The 23,575-nt window shown below is 37.2% G+C and overlaps 2 protein-coding genes across 5 annotated transcripts in view; both read right to left on the reverse strand.

Moving 5' to 3' along the window:
* Window positions 1-430: 430 nt before the first annotated feature.
* Nmt (N-myristoyl transferase) lies at window positions 431-6,450 on the reverse strand. The gene is made up of 10 exons (XM_089866499.1): window positions 6,294-6,450; window positions 5,958-6,057; window positions 5,659-5,898; window positions 5,506-5,597; window positions 5,327-5,443; window positions 3,973-4,324; window positions 3,262-3,360; window positions 3,034-3,198; window positions 2,207-2,344; window positions 431-2,129 (listed from the first exon to the last, which is right to left on the reverse strand). The coding sequence occupies exons 1-10, from the start codon at window positions 6,392-6,394 to the stop codon at window positions 2,109-2,111; spliced, it is 1,425 nt and encodes a 474-aa protein (XP_089722625.1). The 5' UTR covers window positions 6,395-6,450; the 3' UTR covers window positions 431-2,108.
* A 213-nt stretch (window positions 6,451-6,663) lies between these two features.
* LOC149702626 (Na(+)/H(+) exchanger beta-like) overlaps window positions 6,664-23,575 on the reverse strand; it is a 48,104-nt gene continuing 31,192 nt past the window's right edge. For 2 of the 4 annotated variants that reach the window (XM_089866489.1, XM_089866488.1), the window contains exons 2-25: window positions 23,093-23,396; window positions 22,318-22,605; window positions 22,190-22,235; window positions 22,080-22,121; window positions 21,421-21,510; window positions 19,531-19,612; window positions 18,837-18,864; window positions 18,157-18,266; window positions 17,939-18,014; window positions 17,736-17,806; window positions 16,576-16,687; window positions 15,641-15,722; window positions 15,440-15,535; window positions 15,219-15,340; window positions 14,909-14,985; window positions 13,054-13,182; window positions 11,935-12,090; window positions 11,743-11,843; window positions 11,277-11,345; window positions 11,098-11,198; window positions 10,931-10,957; window positions 10,112-10,284; window positions 9,632-10,048; window positions 6,664-7,827 (exon numbers count right to left, since the gene is read on the reverse strand). In XM_089866489.1, coding sequence (XP_089722615.1) covers window positions 7,606-7,827; window positions 9,632-10,048; window positions 10,112-10,284; window positions 10,931-10,957; window positions 11,098-11,198; window positions 11,277-11,345; window positions 11,743-11,843; window positions 11,935-12,090; window positions 13,054-13,182; window positions 14,909-14,985; window positions 15,219-15,340; window positions 15,440-15,535; window positions 15,641-15,722; window positions 16,576-16,687; window positions 17,736-17,806; window positions 17,939-18,014; window positions 18,157-18,266; window positions 18,837-18,864; window positions 19,531-19,612; window positions 21,421-21,510; window positions 22,080-22,121; window positions 22,190-22,235; window positions 22,318-22,605; window positions 23,093-23,300 — 2,925 coding nt within the window. In that variant the 5' untranslated portion in view covers window positions 23,301-23,396 and the 3' untranslated portion in view covers window positions 6,664-7,605. The remainder of the gene's footprint in view (window positions 7,828-9,631; window positions 10,049-10,111; window positions 10,285-10,930; window positions 10,958-11,097; window positions 11,199-11,276; window positions 11,346-11,742; window positions 11,844-11,934; window positions 12,091-13,053; window positions 13,183-14,908; window positions 14,986-15,218; window positions 15,341-15,439; window positions 15,536-15,640; window positions 15,723-16,575; window positions 16,688-17,735; window positions 17,807-17,938; window positions 18,015-18,156; window positions 18,267-18,836; window positions 18,865-19,530; window positions 19,613-21,420; window positions 21,511-22,079; window positions 22,122-22,189; window positions 22,236-22,317; window positions 22,606-23,092; window positions 23,397-23,575) is intronic. The other 2 variants (XM_089866490.1, XM_089866491.1) reach the window with 2 other exon arrangements.

Here is a 23,575-nt window from a genome sequence, read left to right on the forward strand (position 1 = left end):
AGTAAAATTTTGGATCAATATGTGAGAAAGTGTGATTTTTTTTTGGTTCCAGAACTTCCAGTAACATGAAAAAGCTAGGCATGTACTATGAAACCCAAAAAAGGGTTTGGGGTGCCCAAAAATAATATTGGCAGTTTAAATAGTATAGCACTCTATATCCCCATAAGTTAATTATGCTGATTAATTAATAATGATGTCTGTTAATTAACTGGCCCTTAAATTATCACGCGGCAGCAAAAACATTTGACAGATGAAGGATAAACATCGGAGCACATGGCGGGAATCCATGCCGCCATGGAGTAATAAACCTAAGCGCCAAGGAGCAATAAACTCATGCCCCTGGAGTAGAAATTGGAAAATAAAATAAAAAATTACTTTTAACGGTTGAACTATTTTTTTAAAATTAACTATAATTAATAATAATTAACTCTTTACCATACAGGAATGATAATTTTTAATAAATTCCTTTTTATGCAACTTTTTTTTTTAAAGATGTACATTCATTGTGCCATAGACCAAGGTCAAAACGAGGGTTCAAGGGGCCCAAGGGTGATACTTAGGGTTTCCAAACTGCATATACTTATTCATAGATATACAAATTACCTTTGTGACCCCTTTTGACCCTCCTTATGACCTTAGAATATGGTTTTTTTACAGGCACACGCAAAGAACGTAAAAACAGAAACATTTGTTCAAGTGAGAGAGAGAGAGAGAGAGGAAATTTCAAAATTCAAACATGGGCGTAATAAATGTAATTAGAGAACTGCATTTTCCACTCATTACCCTAACTTAATCCACCTTATTCCCTTTCGCCGGAAGTTAGGCTTAGCTCGGGATTCATGGGGGTGAATAACAGGAAGAAATTCGTCTGTCGTCTGCTACATAAGCCAAAAATATGTACTGTAGCAGACGACAGACAAATTTATTCCCGGTACTCGCCCCCCCATGAATCCCGAGCTAAGCCTAACTTCCGGCGAAAGGAAATAAGGTGGATTAATTAATTAAACATATTTACGTCATAGTTAATGAATAGATAAAGCGTTCCCTCTATTAATAATTAATTAATTATAAAACAATTTGCGTAATAAAAATTAAACCTACTCTACAATTATTATTATTATAATAATTTTGTCATAAATTATTTATTACAAAGATGAAAAATAATTTAAATTTAAATTTCACTAATTAATAATTATTATTTAATTAATTTTGTTGTAAACATTCAGGAGAAATTTTCATCAGATTTGTAATTAATTAATTTTGGTTAATTAATATCTTTCTCTTTAGGAGACTTTTTTAATTGACTTTGTAGGCCTAGAAAAATGGTGTAATAATTGTTTTTATTTATTTTTTGCAAAATGAAAAAAGAATAAAATATGCTTAATTAATTTCAAATTTGTTTATCATTAATTTCAATAAAATATGCTTAATTAATTTCAAATTTCAAATTTGTTTATCATTAATTTCAAATTTGTTTTCACGTAGGCAGCAAAAGTATTTGCATTAAGTGGATGGAATAATTTTACCATAGACTGTTAAAGATGAATTTAAAAATGCTTTGTTTTGGTAAAAAAACCTCGTATATTGTTTTTGTATTTTAATTTTTCTTCTTATTAGTTTTAACGGGAAATATCTTACAAGGGTTGTTGTTTCATTTTGTATCATTTGTTTCTCAGAGTAGAAAGATTACTCAGTATCGTGAATATCTTTTAATTTTCAATAAATTATCCTTATTCTCAAGTCAACTAATTTTAATTAGGAATTAATTATTTAAGACTTAGTGGATTGTAATTAATAAAATTAAGCTCTCAAAGTCCTCTAAAAGCTTTTTGGAAAAAGTAATTAATGACTCACTATGGGGGTTTTTTTATTTATTTTATCGGAGCTTCATTTACCCCTTTCTTTAATTAGCCACATTATTTCTTTTGGGGTTTGATTTAATTATTAATTACTACATTCTCCATGATGATTTTATATAATTAATTAATTTAAATATAATGGTCCAAATTAATTAATGTATTGCGTCCTCCTTTATCATGTTTGTTTATTTTTAATGTTACTATTTTTTTAAACTTTATGAAATTAAAAAAAAAAAAACTTAATTTTTTTTATTGTAATACTAAACCAATCTGAATAAAGAAAAGAATGATTAATTAGTTAAGATTTTAATTTAAATGGAGTTAATTAGGGTATTATAATTACTTACCTTTTCCGCTGGCATCGGTGGACACCTCCAATTGTAAAAGTAGTACTGTAAATTTCCATCTCCGATACCGAATTTTAATTTCTCTAGAAATTCTTTGTTGTCCATCAAGTCTAAGGCATTAAAAACGTCGTAGCCATCCTGTAATGTAAATTAAGAATATAGGATAATATAGGACAGATTCAAATCAGGGTTCATACAACTTTTGGAAAACAAATTTCCCTGAGATTTATGGGAGGTTTTTCCCCCATATACTTCCCCAAGTTTTCCAGGTTTTTTCCTATGGAGCAAATGTTAACGAAGGAGGGGGGGGGAAATAGGACTATTACATAATCAAAGGGCATCCCCATATCTCTAGTAGAACCAGAGTTATGAGCCTCCAAAGTATAGTGTAATGTCAATCCTATGGAGGGGGGTATGTTCACGAACATTTTGCTTAATTACTCGGCCCCTGTTTGTCGTAGCCCTAAGTTTTTAGTATGGTTGGATGGGGGACAAATAGGACTATAACATACTCAAAGGGCGTCCCCGTATCTCTAGTAGACACAGAGTTACGAGCCTCCAAAGTTGGGTCTAATGCTATTCCTATGGAGGGAATGTTCACGAACATTTTGCTGAATTACTCGGCCCCTGTTTGAAGCAAATTTCCCTGCCTGATTTCCCTGAATTTTACTAAAAATCCGAAATTTCCCTGAGGTTTTTGTCAACTATTTATTTCCCTGATTTCTCCCGGTTTTCCAGGTTTGTACGAACCCTGAGTATTTTATATGAATTATAAGACCAAGTAATTAATAAAAAACTCTGTGTTAAAAATAATAATAAATAATTACAAGTTTTGCAACTATAAGAGCATCTTGAATAAGATCAATAAGAGGAGTTGCATTATTGACTGTATAGAAGGCGTATGCGGCCTTCAAAGACTTGTAAGAAGGATGGTGCATGACAGTAGACGGTAGCGTGTAGAAACTGACAAAGTCCGTCACTTTCCCTTTTTTCTGAGATTGGATGAGATTTATATCAGACATTGCCTGAAATCTCTTGAACAAATGAATATTTACCACAACTACAAAACTGTCTATCACGTTTTGTTTTGGCATAAACCAATGAGCGAATTCTTCCTCCGAAAATACAGGCACCAAATCAAATTTATCCAGATACTGAAAGAAAAATGTGTGTAATTTGTTTAATTACCCTAGAACCATGGATGAAGGATGCGCGTGAGGAAATTTGTTTTCACGCTATAGGATAGGCAACTCCCTATCTCGGACGACAGCTTATTCTGTATATACTCTGTTACAACATCGGTTGTCAGCACGCGCAAAGCTATTTCTCTATGGAACGTAGCTTTGTACGTGCTATCAAGAGACGAAAAACTTCCGGATCTTCAGGATTAAAAATATCCGCGAGTCTTTTAGCTCAAGTGCACGGACCTCTAGGCCTTAGTTTCAAATACGTGTGAAATTGCCTACAGCCTACTACACGTATTTGAAACTAAGGCCTAGAGGTCCGTGCACTCGAGCTAAAAATCTCGCGGATATTTTAAATCCTGAAGATCCTGAAGTTTTTTGTCTCTTGACAGCACGTACAAAGCTACGTTACATAGAGACCTAGCTTTGCGCGTGCTGACAACCGATGTTGTAACAGAGTATATACAGAATATTCTGTCGATCGAGATAGGGAGTTGCCTATCCTGTAGAGTGAAAACAAATTTCAAGCTCACGCGCATCCTTCATCCATGCTAGAACTGTTCATTTCTTTGTCCTAATTACCTTCTTTAATAGATTATGCGCCTCTGGAATATCAACTAACGTTAGGGGTCTGAAACCTTCAGTTTTTGTTGCTTCAGGAAGTTTATAAAGCTTCAAAGTTCGTTGCATGGTCATATTACGACTCAGGTGTGAGAATTTAACTTCAATAAGTTTACGGGGATTGAGAGACCGATGCCAATAACGGCAAGTTCCAACTGGTTTGGGTAAGACTATGCCTGCGGTGTAAACAGCTTGAAATATTCCTTCTAAATTGACCCGTCTAGTTATTTCCCTGATTAGAACCGGTGCCACGCGTTTGGACCTTAGTTTCTTGTGTACGCAAAGGAAGTTAATTTCTACCATTTTCTGAACTCTGATTAGTGATTATCAAATCAGAAATATCAGTTAGATAAGTGGGGATTTAGTTAAAACAGCCAGGGTTCATACAACTTTTGGAAAACAAATTTCCCTGAGTTTTCCAGGTTTTTCCCGTATATGGAGTATTCTATGGAGCAAATGTTAACAAAGGAGGGGGGGGGGCAAGGACTATAACATACTCAAAGGACATCCCCGTATCTCTAACATAACCAGAGTTATGAGACTCCAAAGTATAGTGTAATGTTAATCCTATGGAGGGGGTTGTTTATGAACATTTTGCTTAATTTCTCGGCCCCTGTTTGTCGTAGCCCTACGTTTTTAGTATGGTTGGATGGGGGACAAATAGGACTATAACATACTCAAAGGACATCCCTGTATCACTAATAGACGCAGAGTTACGAGCCTCCAAAGTATAGTGTAATGTTAATCCTATGGAGGGGGGTATGTTCAGGAACATTTTGCTTAATTTCTCGGCCCCTGTTTGTCGTAGCCCTACGTTTTTAGTATGGTTGGATGGGGGACAAATAGGACTATAACATACTCAAAGGACATCCCCGTATCTCTAATATAACCAGAGTTACGAGCCTCCAAAGTTGGGTCTAATGCTATTCCTATGGAGGGGTTGTTTGTTTACGTTTTGCTTAATTACTTGGCCCCTGTTTGTCGTAGTCCCAAGTCTTTAGTATGGTTGGATGGGGGACAAGTTGGGCTATAACATACTCAAAGGACATCCCCGTATCTCCAGTAGAACCAGAGTTATGAGCCTCCAAAGTATAGTGTAATGTTAATCCTATGAAGGGGGTATGTTCACGAACATTTTGCTCAATTACTTGGCCCCTGTTTGACGCAAATTTCCCTAAATTTTACTAAAAATTCGAAATTTCCCTGAATTTTCCCTGAGGTTTTTGTCAACTATTTATTTCCCTGATTTTTCCAGGTTTTCCCTGTTTTCCATGTTTGTATGAACCCTGTAAAAGTACGAGTGTACGATCCATACTTTGAGTATATCCTAATATTTGCAGGTACAGCGCTAATAAATCCAACTAGTTTGCCACTTTTGACTACGCGAACACCACAGTGCCATTGTTTTTGCCAACCAGGTGGTTGCAAAGCCCTGAATTAAATACATTGACGTTAAGTTGCCAAATGAAATAAAAGATTAACACACTTTCTTACCATTTCAAAAATTCAGGAGAATAATCAAATCTAAACATATTATCATCATCTTCTACGTAATTTTCGTTCAGAAGAATATAAAGTTCTTTTAACTACACCAAAAAATGATACTAGTTAAAAAGTTGGCCTTGAAGTAATTAGTTTAGAACTTACAACTAAAGGTTCATTTAGATCTAATGTTTCCCAATGGAAATCTGATGGTAAAGAGTAAGGTTCTTTACGTATTTCATCTACAGGTTTTTCTGTTTCAATTGCCTCATTGGCAGTTACATCTTCGTCTAATTTAGGAACAGGTTGAGTGTCCCAAAATTCAAAGTGTTTTCTTAAAGCTTCATCTCGCGTTTTAGCGGGACCTTGATGCATAGAATTTAAATTTGCTGCCTCCATAGCTTTCTATAAATGTCTAATATTGTATAATCTCCCTTTTTAATTGTGTCTACGCAATAATTTACTTTAATTTCACTAATTTGTTGTTCTAAAACTGATTCAGAAGTTTCATCTTCCGTGGGAGGAGGTTGCTTCTCTTTCTGAGCCTTTTTCTTTTTATCGGACCTAAATAACCCATTGTTGAGCATTTTTACGATTGTTTAAAGTTGTGACAAGGAAGTAATTAACGCAATTAACCCCTAAAATCATGACTATACAGATTTAAAAGCACTTGGGCGGCTCAGGGAAGCTGTGGATAGGGCATAATGATTGCAGCGTGTTATAGCCAAGGCTTAGCATTTCGTTTCTTCTCTTCGACTTTCTCTAATATTCCCCATGCATAAATTACACAAATAACTTACGCCTTTTTATGTTCGTGGCTCTTTTTACGTCCATCATTCTTTTCATTTGAATTTACTTTCTCCTTTTCAGTATTTTCGGCATTAGGAGCTTCGTCAGCCATTACAAAATAATCGTCGGCGCACGGTGACGGTATAGGTAAAAAAAATCAACTACCGACAGCAGACAGCCTGCCGACCAATAAGAGGCCGTTATCGATTGAGTCACGTGACTATAAAGTTAACCAAGGCCCGGAACGTGGGAATTTTAAGGCGCAAAACGCGAAGTGGTTTTAAGCTGATATTACTCACGTTTAGTTTAATGATTTCGCTTCCATATCGTTGTAGAATTATTAAAATACCTTAAGTACATTTTAAAACAAAACGCAACGTATTTATCTAAAGACAACAGCATTATTTTAATCATGATAGTAGATTACAACTTAAAGTTGACTTTTTACCATGTATTGTAGGAGAAAAAATAAAAATTTCTTATCTTTACACTCAACAATTTCTCAAATATAACGATTTCCTATGAGGGGAAGGGGGGTTTGTCTAAAAATGGCGGTTAGTGGTTATATATATATATGTATGTATATTTATATACTCTTAAAATGACCAGTCATCAATCCGCTAGTAAATAAAGCGCGCGAAATTTAACGCCTTAAAACCGGATATCCTGGAAACATAAAAGGATACACGATACTATATCCCTTTTACAGAGAGTTTTATATAAAAGTTCACTGACCCTAAAATACTTCATTTCTTAAAAATTTATTATGATTTTTCTATACTATATATGCGCAACAACAGTGTTTTCAATAACGACGTGCCGTACGTTCAGGTCCTTAAACCGGTGTCCTATCGGTTCAGTACCTGAACAACGTAACTTTCAAATGTTCAATCCCATAAACCACCCAAAAACCACCACCCAACCATTAAATTAGCCTTATTCCTGATCAGCGCCACCTACCCATAGCGGCGACTTTGAGAACTACTGTAAGCGGCAAGCCAATCAGATGTCGCTAAAATCTGGTGACGTCACTGACGGGCACTCTCGGGTCTTACCAAAAATGACGTCACCAGATTTTAGCGACATCTGATTGGCTTGCCGCTTACAGTAGTTCTCAAAGTCACCGCTATGGGTAGATGGCGCTGATCAGGAATAAGGCTAATTCCGGATTATTTGAAATAAACCTTTTCGAAAAATACTGTATACATTCCGTTTAACAAACATACGATTATCTTTCTTATCTTAATTAACCTTTGACACTGTTTTGAATTCTTAATTTAAAAATACAGTATAGGTGATAATATGCCTATATTTATATTTTGATCAAAATTTGGATTCTCCAATTTCGTCTATATCACTAATATCCTCGTTATCCAGTGATGAAACGTCAAAAGTCAAACTTTTCTTCAATTTTGGGTCCTTCACTGGTTTTTTTGTCGCTTGTCTCTTAATTGGGGAAGCCGATCTCCCTTGGCTATCGCCTATACTATCCAAACTCCCAAAGCTAACCCTACTTTCGCCAGAATTGACCCGCTTATCGTTGAGCTGAAAACAGAAAGGGTTAAAACATTTGGGTTAAAAAAGAAGAAAAAAATAGATTGATCTAACTGTAATAAGGGATAGATTTAATTTTAGAAGTAGGAATGGGGAACAGAGTAATCTGGGCGCGCTTCAAAGTCCTGGACCCCCTTCCACGGAACGGGGGGGGGGTATGAAAGAAGAGGCGGGTGGGTCATAGCGACAGAGGTAAAAAGGAATTACGTATTTTTTGCCGTCCCCGTCAGCAACGTCATCAAAACGTAGTTTAGGTGAGCCAAAAAGATAATTTAAAACTTTTTGTTACGTGTTGGAGGTAGCTGGGGCTCTATACTGGGTGGTCTATGAGTCGGACTGAAGTAAACACTAACCCTTCTCCATTCCTACTTCTAAAATTAAATCTATCCCTGCTGTAATCAAGTGTCGAAAGTTATAAATGTAAAGACGTTGATGGATTTATCGAGTTTAGCCCATAGCCCTATAATTCTTTGCAGAAGTACGAGTCAAAAGGATATTTGCTACTAGAACACACCATCTACGACAGAACCATACTTATGGAGAGTATTATAGAGTTATGGTTGAACTATGATCATCTAAAAGGCGTTCCTCTAAATCTGATACCATCTGGGCACTGGGCAGGGCCGTCGAGAGAAGGGGTAATTAGGTCGGTTTTCCCGGGGCCCATATCTTCTAGGGGGTCCGCAATCTCTCTCAACGGCCCTGCGTCAGGGACAGAGGTTACTCAAAGGGTCGCCAGTTAGATATTCATGGTTAAGACTAATAAATTCACGGTGTAATCTAATCGTGATCCATATTCGGGGTTCTACAATAAGGTTTATAAACCGTGCCTCTAAAATTTGAAGAAATGTGATTTCTAGAACTATTGTAAAAAATCTGAGAGAATTTTCACCCAAATTTTGAGGTCAACAATGGATAGGTCTATTCAGAAACGTTTAACAGTTGACTTCTGGACTTCGGGAGTCCCCTAAAAATTGTTGGAAATACTGTAGTCATAGTGAAGCCCAGATTTATATTTTTACTAATAATTTTTTATACCCATTTCGTTTCGTAAAATATTTCATAAAATAAGGGGCAATTCAATTCAAGATATGTTCGTATTGTTTAAGTTCATTCAGTAATGCATACAGCTAATAGGAATTATTGTGTACACATTTTCACTCAACGTATCTTGTGGGAGGTGCTAGACTAATCATTATGTATGACGAATTTTACAACGCGAATAATCTATAGAGTAATGGCAGCCCTCTGCCTTCGACTGTATTAATCTCTATGGGGAAACAACATGGGGTGCCATTAGTCTATCCTTACTCCCACACCTGCTACCAACATAGATAATATACACAAGGATCGGAAGGTATGCCATCCGTAGTGTATCTCTCTTTGCCGCGCCTGTGCGGGGGGGCCGCACGCCAAACTTCTGCAGTTGACTTCCGCTTCTGCGCAGACGAGGTCTGCCTGCTCGTTTTTCGTGCATGACTCGCCGTACGCATGCGCTGATTTCCGGAAGTAGAACCTACCCAGTTTGTACAAAGCGCGGCAAGGTCTCCCCCGACCTTCTGATCCTGGTGTTTATTATCTATGCTACCAACTAATAAAATCACAGTTAGAAAGACGCCATCAGAATTATGAGGCGTGATGGGTAGTAAGTTCTCAAGCCCGGTATACCCACAAAACCCGCATTGAATTTAACATGGGGGCACAATTATTCCAATTAACTGTATGCATTCCTGGTTCATTTGATATACTTTTAGGTATTCGACGGGAAAAGTTGCATTTAATCAATATAGCCTACCTTTCTTTTGGTTTCCTCGGCTTCACGGCCCTTTTTGGATCTGATAGAGGAAACCCTTGATCCTCCAGAGGCTATCGTGTTGGCCCGCTCCATTTTGGACCCAGTGGATTTGCCACTCATGATGGAGCGCCTCCGATTGGCCCTTTCCAACAAATAGCTGATAGTCTGGTCATTGATGGGACTGGCAGATTTGACGGGGGACATGGGGGAACCGGAAACCTTAGCGTCGCCGGGCAAATTTAGGGATTGACTTCCGGTATTCATGCGCAAGTCCTCGGTGGAGCTGGATGGACTACTACCGAGACTACTCATGGCGGCCAGGGTCAACCTGCGGGCTCGCAATCGACGCGCTCTCAAATGAGTCAACAACTCCTGGTGGTCATCTTCCACCAAATTAGGGTTATACTTGAAATGGAGCTAAGTAACAGGGGGTCAAAGGTTAACCCCCATTCGACGTGTCTTCCGTTATAATAAACTCACTTTATTATAAGGATTGTTGTGCAGGGCTTTTTGAAGTAACTTTCCAGGGTCATCTTCGGGGGGTGGACCGCTTGATGTAGTGCGCCTGCGCAATGAAGCGATGGGTGACACGATGGTATTCCTTCTTTTAGGAGTAGGGGGAGGAGATTCTTGGATTGAGGCTTTGCGATTTTCTAAATTTGGCATGAAACATTAAATCAATGGTAAGAACTAAACTTAACGAATTTCACATGGGTGATTATAAAGAGTGGTTTCAACCAGAATTTGCAACACAAGCCTTTAGGTACAAGACAAAGTTGCGTCATTTTACCGAGGGGTTGGACACTTATTTTTATAAACGTCTAACGTCTGTCCATCTCAAGAATACGCGAGTACACTGCCTAAACTATTTTTCAATGCATAATTGGAAATGGGTCCTCAAATTTGAAATAAGAACAGTCAAGAAGTGATACCTAGTTTATTAAGGAGAAGGTATAAATTCGCCACATTTCTAGCTTTATCTCCAGTCCAAACGTATAGTAGGTCCGGAGTTAATCCCCGCCGTCTCTAAATTACAACCAGCATCTCATTGGTTCTCGAAAACTCACGTCAGCGCGACGCGAATGACGAAAATTACAGTCGTATTTTTCGACTGAGGAGAGGCTGCGAAATAGCCCGGACTCCTTTTACGCCCCCCCCCTTGTATTTTGAAAAGGGGACTGGGACTATGGCGCGCGAATACTTAGGCAACTTATACCTTCTCCCTAATAAACTAGATATCACTTCTTGGTACAGTATATAGCATTGCAAACTCCGAGAGATAATTGGTTAGTAATTTACCTCCGTTTTCAAAACGAACGTGCTTTGCTAAGGTTAAATATGTTTTAAAGTGTTAGTAAGAAAATTAGTTTTTTTTTTCATAACCAAATTAACTCATTATAGTGTTAGTAATTTAGTACACGATTATAAAGAAAAATAAATTAATAATAAATATAATTCAAAATTACCGGACTTATCGACGTTCAATTTGTTATTTACGTCATTCTTGGTGGAACACGTGACACTCAACATGTCATCGTCTTCCTCTTCTTCCATATCTTCCGTTTCGCTTCAAATTGAATTAAAAAAAACACGTCACCATGACGTCACGATTAAAAATTAAAATTAGATGTTAAATATTAATTACTCAATTAATTTTAATGGTTGATTCTCTTCAATGACCGTCGCGGGTCCGTATAAATGAGCAAAGTGATCTCTATTATAATTAAAATATATTTCGATTCCCATTAATTATAATTCAATTAACTTAAACCAGGGAAAGATTTAATTTTTGAAGTAGGAATGGAGAACAGAGTAATGTGGGCGCGCGTCAAAGTCCCGGACCCCCTTCCACGGGACCGGGGGGGGGATGAAAGAAGAGGCGGGTCATAGCGACAGAGGTAAAAAGGAACTACGCATTTTTCACCGTCCCCGTCAGCAACGTCATCAAAACGTAGTTTAAGTGAGCCAATAAGATAATTTAAACATCTCGTTACGTGTTGGAGGGAGGGGCTCTATACTGGGTGGTCTATGAGTCGGAATGAAGTAAACACTAACCGTTCTCCATTCCTACTTCTAAAATTAAATCTATCCCTGAATTTAGTTAAACTTACGCCAGAACTAGTTTGGTATAAACTCTAGTCAAGGCGTTTTCGTTGGTCTCTCTCGTTAGCCATTTCTTCAAATATTTCTCATCGTAATAATATAACACGTGCTAAATATATATATAGAAAACTAGGCTTAGCTTTTTTGAAAAAACAATCACGTCACTTCCGGTCAATTCAAATGATCGTAAAACAACGTACCGTCCAATAATTATCTCCGTGACTTCCGGTTATCTCTTCAATACCCGCCATAACACTATCGACCACCTTTGTGTTAATCTCGACAAACAGACAATGTTTTTGTCCAGTTTGAAGACGTATTTTCAACAAATTAACCAAGGGTTTGATCGTGCCACCCTAAATCAGGTATTATCATCAAAATCATTCAATGCCATGAAAAGCCTAGAAAAACCTCATCGCCCATGAAACTCTCAGGGTGTACAAAGCAAACATTCACGTAAAGACCCTATAGCCCCTTACACCGGAAATTAGGGTCTGAATACGTGCTAGTTTTCTACTTTGATTGAAAATCAGAATTTGCTCTTTACGAAGATTAAGTAGAAGAGCGCGGAAAGCTCGTAAAATGAAGTAGAGAACCGTCTGTGTTAATACCACCAAAGGTTCTTAGATAAAAACATAAAAGTATACTTCGTCGAAGTTTGCTCGCGCCGTGTAATATGAGAAACCCCCCTTTACCCTCAGAATAGTGTCGACCCCCCATCACGACCGTAGCACAGGGAAATTTCGTGAATAGAGTAGTGTCGGTAGAGAGGGGAGTAGACTGTGTATCCCTCCCTCTAGGCGCGCTTTTGTAAGAGAGGATACTGTACACGCCTGGTAGGGGGATGACACTGAGCTAAGAGATATAAGGGTATGACGTTTGCATACGCAGAACTGACATTACTCTATAGGCACAATGCCGATGCTAGTTCTAGTACCAAGATCTAACGTTTGGATCGCTAGCTTAGAGTACTATTTTCTATAAGCATTCGACCGCACTAAAAGCTCTTCTCTGATTGGTTAGGTCGTGTAAGGGTAAGGAGGAGGGTCATTTGCTTCTCATTTTACATGACGTCTACAGCCAAAGGCTGGGAACTGTGAAGGAAGTATAGGACATACTTTTTGGCCTTATCTACGAACTTTTCAAGTCGCTAAAACATTTTTTTTCCTAACCGACCGGGTTCAATAATTCGACCCATTTGAGGTTAAAGGTCACCCCAACCCAAAAGTAATTGTACTTCAAGCTACGAACTTCTAACACCATAGAGAATCAGAACGGACTTTATTTCTCGCAATAAACAACAATACGAGCATAAGTACCTGTATGAAAACCGTGAAGAGAACAATAAACAGGGTAGAGGTGACGAACATATCCTTATGAGGAACTGTCTCTTTGTCCAACATGATAACGAGAGAAAAGGCCACAGCGCCACGAAGTCCACCGTAACCCTAAAATGTATGTACCACAACGTATTACGCTATCGATTCGTGAACCATTAAAATTGTCTCCGTATGGTAGAGGTTTCATATTGGCATTTCGGCAAATGGATTAAGTTAAGTCGAGGCGCATATATAGCGTTTGTTAGAAACGTTATATAACGTTAATTTTTTCACCAGAAGAAAATCATCGAAAAAACATATTTAAGAGTTTAAAAATAGCAATATTTAGTAATTTCAAGAAGTGATATCTAGTTTATTTAGGGAGAAGGTATAAATTCGCCACATTTCTAGCTTTATGTCCAGTCCAAACGTATAGTAGGTCCGGAGTTAATCCCCGCCTCTAAATTACAACCAAGATCTCATTGGTTCTTGAAAACTCACGTCAGCGCGACGCGAATGACGAAAATTACAGTCATATTTTCCGACTGAGGAGGGGCGGCGAAATTGCCCGGCCTGCTTTTACGTCCCCCCCCCTTGTAATTTGAAAGGGGGACTGGGACTATGGCGCGCGAATACAAAGGCGTCTTATACCTTCTCCCTAGGAAACTAGATATCGCTTCTTGGTAATTTCTATGACGATGTTTTTGAAAAGTTTTTTGCTGAGATTTCGAGTTTTATGACAGGATCGTGGTTTTTGCGTCGCCAAAGCGCCCAGCAGTTTTCTTATAGGATTTATAAAACCCAAGAGTGGGCGAAATATACTACGAAAATACATTACAGTATCATGGCAAAGGACATGAAATGTTTAGGGATAAAAGGTAGGTTTAAAACTTTAACTCTAAGGCCCATTCATTCCTTCTTTACATGAAATACCGCTTTAATTTACATATAAATGTTATTTCAATTGATTTAAGTCCGTATTGAAAGTCTAAAAACGTCTCTACCTCTAGAGTGAGGGGTGGAACATTAACGGGAAAATGGGGAGTAATGGATCTTAAACAAAGGGTGGGACACTTGCTAAAAAACTACGACTTCATAAACAAAACTAATATTAAAATATTCTATTTGAAGTTATAATTGATGCAGTTCTCAGGGAGTATGAGAGTGATTAGCCCCTCGGACAATGATTACATTTAAACCTCAATAGATTTACAGGGACTATTAGAGTGATTAGCACCTTGGACAGTGATTATACTTAAACCGCAATTAATTTACAGGGACTATTAGAGTGATTAGCCCCTCGGTCAAGGGTTAAACTTAAACCGAGTATGAGAGTGATTAGCCCCTCGGACAAGGGTTAAACTTAAACCGAGTATGAGAGTGATTAGCCCCTCGGACAAGGGTTAAACTTAAATCGAGTATGAGAGTGATTAGCCCCTCGGACAAGGGTTAAACTTAAACCGAGTATGAGAGTGATTAGCCCCTTGGACAATGATTACAATTAAACCTCAATAGATTTACAGGGACTATTAGAATGATTAGCACCTTGGACAGAGATTACATTTAAACCTCAATAGATTTACAGGGACTATTAGAGTGATTAGCGCCTCGGACAATGACTAAACTTAAACCGCACTCGATATACAGGGAATCTCAGACTAATTAGTAACAAGTTTCAAATAACAAAACCTCGAAATCCCAAATTTTAAGCCTCTCTCTCGAGTATCTTTTGAAAATAAGACGAAAATAACTTCCGTTTATCCCTTAAACCAGTTCCTCGAACAAAACTTCAAAGAAGATTTTAAAACCCACGTGTCCAATTAAGGATTTCCTTTAATTAAAAATAATTACTCACCATAATAAACTGTTCTTCTAAGTTAATCCTCCGTATTCTATCAAACCTATTCGCCAGATAAGTTAAGAGTAATACACCTGTTCCGAGAAATTTAGGGTAAATTTTAATTAGATGCTCAACATGATAGAGATATTCCGACAAAAAAAATGTCAAGACTCAAGAGGTTAAGTTACCTTGGAGGAAGGAGATGAGATGGAGTAGTATTCTAAATAGGTAGCCTTTGTACCTCCATCTACGGGACGGCAACGACCCACGAACATAACTACTCCATCTTATAGTCTCTCTCCTTCATGAAGAAGTAGTAACTTACCAGCAAAACGAAATATAAGGCACAATAAGGTTGACCAAAGGACAAACGCGGTGTTCCACACATGCTGGTCATTGACCAGTACCATACCCAGAAAGAGGAAAATAACCGTATCGCATACGGCACTATTTTCAATTAAAGGAAAAGAAAATAATTCATTAATTTATGGCTGCAGACTTATTTCAGAAACACCCTGTATATGTTTTTTTCCCAATGAAACTAACCTTAACATTTTACTAAAATATTTGACTGTAGTATAGGATTTTTGGGAAATATTAGGCCAGGCGTACTGAGCTTGGACTAATCCACACCCAATTATACTGATCAAACGAAACAAAAAATCAAAAAAAAAATATTAATCCAGTAATGTGAATAGCCAGCCACTCTCTGGGGAAATTAACCAAATTGGTAAAAACAAAACACACCTGATAATTCCCGAAAAATGAACCATTTCAGCAAGAAGATACGAAGCGTACGCTATCCCTAACATAGCCAGAGGTTCCACCACTATAGACACAAATTATATATTAATAGCAATTTATTATGTGTCAACCTATCAACCGGAATGCATACAGCTACTAAGAATCATTGTGCTCCCCCCTATCTAACATGTTAAATTCTGATGCGGATTTTGTGGGCGGGCTTCAGAACTTAATATACGTCACGCCTCATAATTCTGATGGAGTCTTTCTAACGCGAGTTATTAGGTTCGCGCGAGGTGCAACAGGTAACGAGATAGGTTAATCGCTATAGGTAAAATTCGTCATACATAATGTTTAGTCTAGCTATCTCTTCCCACAAAAATCCGCCTAGATACGTTGAGTGAAAATGGATATAACACAATAATTCCAGTAAGCTTTATGTATTTCTGCAGCGAGCCATTACAAACAAAAGTAAATTAATTGGAAGAAAAGGTTAAGAAATAATTTACAATTATCATTAAGTACTTAATTAGGTATGCGCGCAACCCTTTGAATTTAATACAGAAAACCCCGCAAGAACTTTATGCCAAAAAACGGTTACCCAATTCATCAAATATTCATAAAATAACTTATATTCCAATGGAAAATATGAGCTTTATGAAATTTTCTCGCATAATATAACTTATGTAACATTAACGTAATGAAAAAACATTAAGTTCTGCTTCATCTAATTTGCCTAAAGTTTCTCGCATAATATCATTTACGTAATATTAACGTAATGAAAAAACATTAATTTCTGCTTCATCTAATTTGCATAAAGTTTCTCGCATAATATCATTTATGTAATATTAACGTAAAGAAAAAACATTAACTTCTGTTTCATCTAATTTGCATAAATTAGAGATAAGCGTGTTATGACGTGCCAAAATTATCATTACCTCGAACGTTATGAGTATTTTTGGTGAGAAGAGCCGTCAAAGTCCCCATCAACAATCCGATGGCTAAACCTCCCAAACTGACGCAAAAGAACGAAATAACACCCAAGCCCAACTATATAAAATAAAAAAAAACAAATAATTAAAAATATTAATCAACGCCCTTTTGTTGTTGTCATAAACACCCGGTGGGATTCTATGACCATAAACAGTCAATATAATGAAGAAGATTAACGATTGTCAAGTCAGATGAATGAAAAAAAAATAATAATAATAAAAATATAAAATGAAATATAAACACTGGTAGACAGCTTTTCAGATGACATTGATGTTCAGCGGGTGAAACATTTCTACAGGGGTTGTATTGAAAATACATGGGATTGGGTTCGCCTATAAGATGGCTTCACCTACAATACTCGAATGTCGATAAAACTTGTTTCTCAGCGATAAAATGTTCGATTTCGAAAATTCTTTTCTTTTTTTTTTAAATGGTAAGGGTGGGATTCTTTCTAACCAAGGAATAGACTATTCCATTAATTACTTAATTAAGAAGGTGGTGTCTGGAATTAATTAAATGGTCTATAATTTCAAACCTTACAAAAAGAAAAACAAACACTAGTTGTTAAAGAAAATCGAAAATTAAATATTCAAATTGAGACTAATTTTTTTAAAGAAAATATTAGAAAATGATTGTACAGTTTGTTTAAAATCAAACAGGGTTAAAGTTAAAGTTCAGCTAGCTACTTGGACCAAGTCATCTTGCGACTTATTGCCACTTATCTAACGCCTTTACAGGGGGGGGGGGTTAACTGAGGTGAGTATTAAACGTGCTAGAGCAGAACACGAATATTTTAATTGTTTTCTATTTTTATTACGAGATTTTGTGAAAATCTTAGAATTCAATATTTGCAAATTTTTAAATATATGGAAATAATTTGGTTGAAATTGATATTTTTTTTTAATTTAAAAAATTGCTCAAAAGCTAATTTAAAACTGAAAAAACAATGCGAAATATATAGCCAATATTACAACCCGCGTTTCAGTTTAGAAATATAATCATCTAGGGCATATTTCCGATTTATTTTTCCACGTAATTAGGCCTAGCTTTTAATTTAAAATGAGCTCAAAAAGTGTCTTCACTAAAAAAACTGAGACATATTTACCTGTCCGGCAGTAACTGAGTTTTCGGCTGCTAATGCAACCATCATCGTATATAAAACGACTGTAACAGCGTCTAAAAAATATAATAAAAAAAAAATACCCAGAAAAATATAATTAATAACTTGAAATTCTCTAGAGATGACAAGAAACAATTAATAATTATAAATCTTTTTAATTTTGTCTAGAGTTCTAGACACGTTTATACCGTTGAGTAAAGACTCCCCAAAAACGAGAAAATAGAGGGCTTTGTGAACGCCAACTTCTTGGAATATCGCCAGGACCTTTTTGAAAAGAGAAAAGGCGGGAAAAGATGAAGAAAATAAGAAAAAGGTAAAAATAAGAAGTTTTCATCTTACGTAATTTTTCGTTTTCAACTTAAACACGAAGAAAGATAGACGAGGTTTATAAAAGAAATTTCCTTACCGCTACTGGATCAACGGCGGAGATAAGGGCGCTAAAAATCAAACATTCTAAAGCTCCTAACGTCAGAGGACCTAAGGCGCCTAATTCCGAAAGACCGTATAAAGATGGACCTTAAAAGTAAAAAGGGGGAAATGAATGTAATTTTCTGATTTAATTAAACCTTAAAGGGCTATTTTTTTCTTTTTTAATTGAAAGAGCGTATAAAATAATTAATATCTTAATTGGAACCATTTTTCTATCTAAAATATTAAAGAAGATAAGAGTGCTAATTCGAGGGGCCGTTCACTAAGTGTAATCGGTGTACCAGGCTGTACCTTTGTCTGTACTAAATTTATAATGTGTAATCTTTAAAAGCTATGCCTTTAACAGTGTTAAAATTATTACACGTTATTCGAAATTGGTGCATATACGCGAAATTTGACAGTGATTAGCCCCTCCTGCTAATTGTTTACAACGCGTGTCTAATTGCTATGACTAATCGGTGAGTTTTAAAAACTCTAAGCCTGGTAAGTTAGACAACTTTTGTTAAGCTATAAACTCAATTAAGAAAGTTAATATGATTAAATAAATAAAAGTTGAAATGAAACTACGCCTATTTTCAAAGTCATTAATATTTATAATTTAATTATTTTGCCTCATTTAAATTAAACTAAACAAGGTAATAAAGAAAACTTTCTTACCAATGGCGAAGCAATTGAGTAACGTCCCCTACAGAGAACGAAAAACAACAAGAACAATAATTAAAATTAAATAAACTTATGCGTAATTAAAAACTAAGTGCTTTAGGTATATAACTTTCATTTGCTCAATCCCTATCTATTTACGACTAAAAAATTAAGTAGAAATCTAAAGCCACAGAGGCATCATCTAAACTTCTACTCCTCGTGCTACACTTCATAATTCTCTCTGATGATGATGGGCAAAAGTGACATCAAGAAGTGATATCTAGTTTACTAGGTAGAAGGTATGAGATGCCTAAGTATTCGCGCGCCATAGTTCCAGTCCCCCTTTCAAAATACAAGGGGGGACGTAAAAGGGAAACCGGGCTATTTCGCAGCCTCTCCTCAGTCGGAAAATACGTAATTTTCGTCATTCGCGTCGGGCTGACGTGAGTTTTCAAGAACCAATGAGATGCTCATTGTAATTTAAATTTAGAGGGGCGGGGATTAACTCCGGACCTACGTCTTTTGGACTGGAGATAAAGCTAGAAATGTGGCGAATTTATACCTTCTCCCTAATAAACTAGATATCACTTCTTGTGTGTGATATATAAGGTTCGAACTTCCTCAAATTAGTCAGAATAAATAGAGAATTGGTACTGGGCTTAGGGCGATGAACAAATCATTAAAAAGGAAGATGTCGTGTTGTACTTACCACAACGGCGTATAATAGAATAGTCCCCAAATTTCCAAAGAAAGCCCTGTCATGTAAGGAATAGGCCGACTCCAGGACGATTCTATCGAGAAAGAGAACAATAATGGGGGCATTGATGTACCTATAGCAACCAGTACCTTGGGAACTAAGAAAATGGGAAGAAAGGCTATATAGTTCATAAGATATGTTCCTCCATAAGTTTGTTCCTGGTAACTTACAAACTGGAGCTTGTCGTAAAGTGATTGAAATAGGTCATAAATTCACCTTCTTAAAGCGAAGTACGCCTGGTGAGGCGCTGAATATCAAAGGCTTAGTAATGCAGACTAAATAGGACCTAGATGGAAGTCCTGCAAAATTAACCACCGAGTGTAGGACTTCAATTCTCGCTTCCGTCGTTCTCGAACTAGTTATCTCGAGCTGTAAGTCTCTCAGTAGCATTACGAACTATAGGAAGTGTCGTCATACTTATGGAAGGAACATATCTTATAAACTTATGATATATGCAAGGAGGGGGGCTGAAGCGACAGGTGGGTGTTCGACGGAGATTTTGCACCGCTAAATCGTTCTTCTTTAAGTATATACGCGTTCCCAAAAGCCTGAAGGTGGCACGGGAATTTTCTCCGATCAATAAACTCATCTTCTCCGGGGAAACTTCGCGTACAAGTTCCCTCGAAAAATCTCACAACTCCCCTACCCATCCACCCTTCTTTCCCAACATTACTAACCCTCTCAGATTGGCTACTACCCTATACAGGGTGTTTGTGAAAAGTCCATCAATAATGAAAGGGCGTATTTATTGGGCCATTTTGAGTCGAAAATGTTCTATGACATTTTGCCGTCCGAGCCACGGTTTTCGAGTTATGATTTGAATATTTTAGGGATGACCCCTTCATTAAATTAGTGCTGTCTTTCAATTTCTTAATTAAATTTAAGGGGTCATCCGTAAATTACTCCAATCATAACTTGAAAACAGTGGCCCGAACGGAAAAATGTCATAGAACATTTTCGACTCAAAATGGCCCAATAAATACGCCCTTTCATTATTGATGGACCTTTCACAAACACCCTGTATAAATTCCAGATTTTAAAGAGAGGATGAACTCTACAAATCGAAAAAATCTCAGCTATTCTCACGATTCATGAAACTTAAATCTTGGCCCTTCATGGGAATCGCCCTGCACTGCAAATTATAAAAGCACTTCTGGATCACTAGGGTACACTCTTAGTTCACTCGGAGTGGTCCAGGAGTGATCTCATAGTGTTTCGTTTGTGTGAACTAGGTTTAATAGAAGTGATGCAACAGTGTACACTTGTGAAGTTTTGTGATCTATGAGCTTTTTATAGTTATTAGCCTGTTACTTTTGGTGGTATATAACAATCCTTCTTGTAATAAATGAGCAAATGTTTCCAAATACCAAGACATTTTATGATTCAGAAACCTATGTTGTCCTACCTCGACGTGGGCGACCCCGACTTGTTTTGTTTTGGGGATACCTTGAGTAATATTTTACCCCATATGAACTTTAATGGTCCACACAATTAGAAACAATATTGATAAAAGGCGGAAACGATAAATAAAATATGATGAATAGAGCTAATAAAACTACGCATAAACAACCCTTAATAATAATACATTAAAGTCAGTAAGTATAAAGTCTTATCTAAGGGAGATAGACCGAGCTATTCGTTCCTTGCATAATTTCAGAAGGAATTTTAATTGTCCATGAGATTTAAATATAAAAAATGCCCAGGGGCCCTTTTTTCCTTAAAGATTAGATTCGCGCATGGACGGATTAAGCGGAACTTTGTCAAAGGCTTCAGTGTATGTAAATAATGAAGCATGAGGAAGGGGTTGGGAGAAGGGACAAAAAAGGATCATTATGGACTTACGGAGGTAGCAGGAAGAGAAAAAACGTTCTGGAGTCGAACTGTGGAAGCAAATTTTCGGAACCCGTAGCGCTACGTTCCCCATCAACCAGACAAAATAGCGGGGGAGAGGAGGAAAGTTAATAACGAGATTAATTAGGATTAATTATATTCCAACGTAAGACAAAAAAATATGATGTAATATAAAATACTTAACAAAGAGAGAGTGAAATGTCGATACTGCTATTATATTAACCTCATACACTGATCCAAATTTTCCTAGCCAACATTTTGGTGACTCAACTCATCTATTCACACGATCCAACTAGTTTATTCAACTCGAGTTGACCCAAAAAGCTGAGTCAAAAAGTTGGATCGTCTGAATCTGAAAGACCCTTTGCAAATAAATTAAAACTTTTCATCAATCGGCCTCTCCTTATTAAAATTTTCTCTGTAAGATTCATACGTTATCGGGTCGATTAATGGGTTCTTGATAGAAGCGGAATTATGTCGTGAAATATTCAAAAATAAATAAAATATACTAATTTCTAAATAACTAGGCGTCATGAGGTTCACCTTCTAAACGCTCTGATTGATAAAAGAGATTTATACTTTACACTCAAAGTATTTCACTCTCCCTTTAAAAGTTAACATAAGCTCAAAGAAAAAACATCAAGACTCACTATAGAATGCTCCCGACGGCGGTTCCCAAAATAATTAAAAGGCTACGGGATTAAATCTAATGAATATTAATTAAGTTAATTGGCTTAATCTAATTAACGCGGTTATTTACCATGACTCTGGAACTATGGAGGATAGAAAGTCCGCGTGATGATAACCTATAATTAAATAAACGCCGCCTCATAAGCCCAACAGTCAAATAATAATTAAAAAGCGGTCAAAAGTTCAAAGGTCACCGACCTATTTTACATAATCCGGCTGTGATAACGAAGGTAGTATAGATGAAGGGTGTTTTAACATATTCCCAACGCCATTGAGCCACGTGAACCCCGCCGTGACCTTTACGGTGTCCGGAGTGGGTGTGATTGTCCGTGTCGTTCTCGGGTGGTGACCACATGCCCAACGTCGGGTCCACCGTTGTTGTGCTTTTAGCGTCCAGTGTCGTGGAACGTTCCGTCTCGACTTGGCGTTTAGAACGTGGGTTGAAGGTCGCCACCTCTGGGATTTCAGGGTCATCGTCGTACGCATCTGAGAGCGGTAGAAGAGATACAGAAAACGGAATGAATTAAAAGTTAATTGGCTAAATTTATATTAGGATGGGCTTATTTAATTATATAGAGAACGTGTTGCGGAAGCCGCCACGCCCCTTGACCATTAAAGTGAAGGTAAACTATTACATTTATTTCTGAGTTTGTCCCATAAACGTATTTCCTGTAGGCCTAATAATATTTGTTTAGATATAGCCTACTTCTGTATTAAAGTTTGTTTATTTATTAATGAATTTTTTAATTCATAGCATGCTAGCTTTCATATTAAATTAACTGACGAAAAAAACCAATTTTTTTTTAATTCAGTTACACTCTCTTTCCATCCATTTTAATCTGTTAATTCGTAACAAAAGAAGGCGTGGTCAACTAGTATCCTACAGAGCGTGACAGCGTGTCAGAATACTGATGGGTACGTGATATGTTTCATTAATAATTAATAAAGCGAGGTGGCTTCAACCCGTCCCTACCTCGAGTGGAGGAAGACAAAGGAGTGGTCTCTTCGTCGTCGGAAAAGGATGGAGAGGAAAGTTCGTCAGCTCTCAGCGATGGAGGAAGTCCGTCGGCGATCAAACCGCACAGGAAAACAACGAGGACGATTCGAAGGAACAAGCGGATGCACTTCGAACTAGGAGACGGACAGCACCACGCCAGAAAACGTGATGGTATGGTCGGCATTAGCCAGCCGCATTTAGATTCTTCCCATCGGAACCCGCTCCAGCTATCGTTCAAATCGTACTTCAAACACAAGCAGCCTCGCACTGACCCAAGGAACTGCAAAGAAATATACACATATATTGATACAAAGTTTGGAAACCTTTCACTATGGTGGCCCCCAAAAAGGTAAATAGTCTGCTACCACGAACTCTCTCTTGGCGTCACAACCTCCTATCTCTTACCACGGTTTTCTTAGACCATATTGGAAGTCGTCAGGGCATACAATTTAGACTACC

The sequence above is a fragment of the Phalangium opilio genome, unplaced genomic scaffold, assembly GCF_054372755.1.
Source record: "Phalangium opilio isolate 3A_F unplaced genomic scaffold, DU_Popi_V2 ptg000017l_1, whole genome shotgun sequence".
Taxonomy (NCBI): domain Eukaryota; kingdom Metazoa; phylum Arthropoda; class Arachnida; order Opiliones; family Phalangiidae; genus Phalangium; species Phalangium opilio.

What these genes read in the sequence shown, in the direction of transcription:
- Nmt (XM_089866499.1), bottom strand. Translation starts at nt 6,394, where the DNA reads ATGGCTGACGAAGCTCCTAATGCCGAAAATACTGAAAAGGAGAAAGTA. An exon ending in ATCTAAATGAACCTTTAGTT is followed by an intron (nt 5,598 to 5,658) that starts GTAAGTTCTAAA and finishes TTTTTGGTGTAG; the next exon opens with TTAAAAGAACTTTATATTCT. An exon ending in CACCGATGCCAGCGGAAAAG is followed by an intron (nt 2,130 to 2,206) that starts GTAAGTAATTAT and finishes TTCTTTATTCAG; the next exon opens with ATTGGTTTAGTATTACAATA.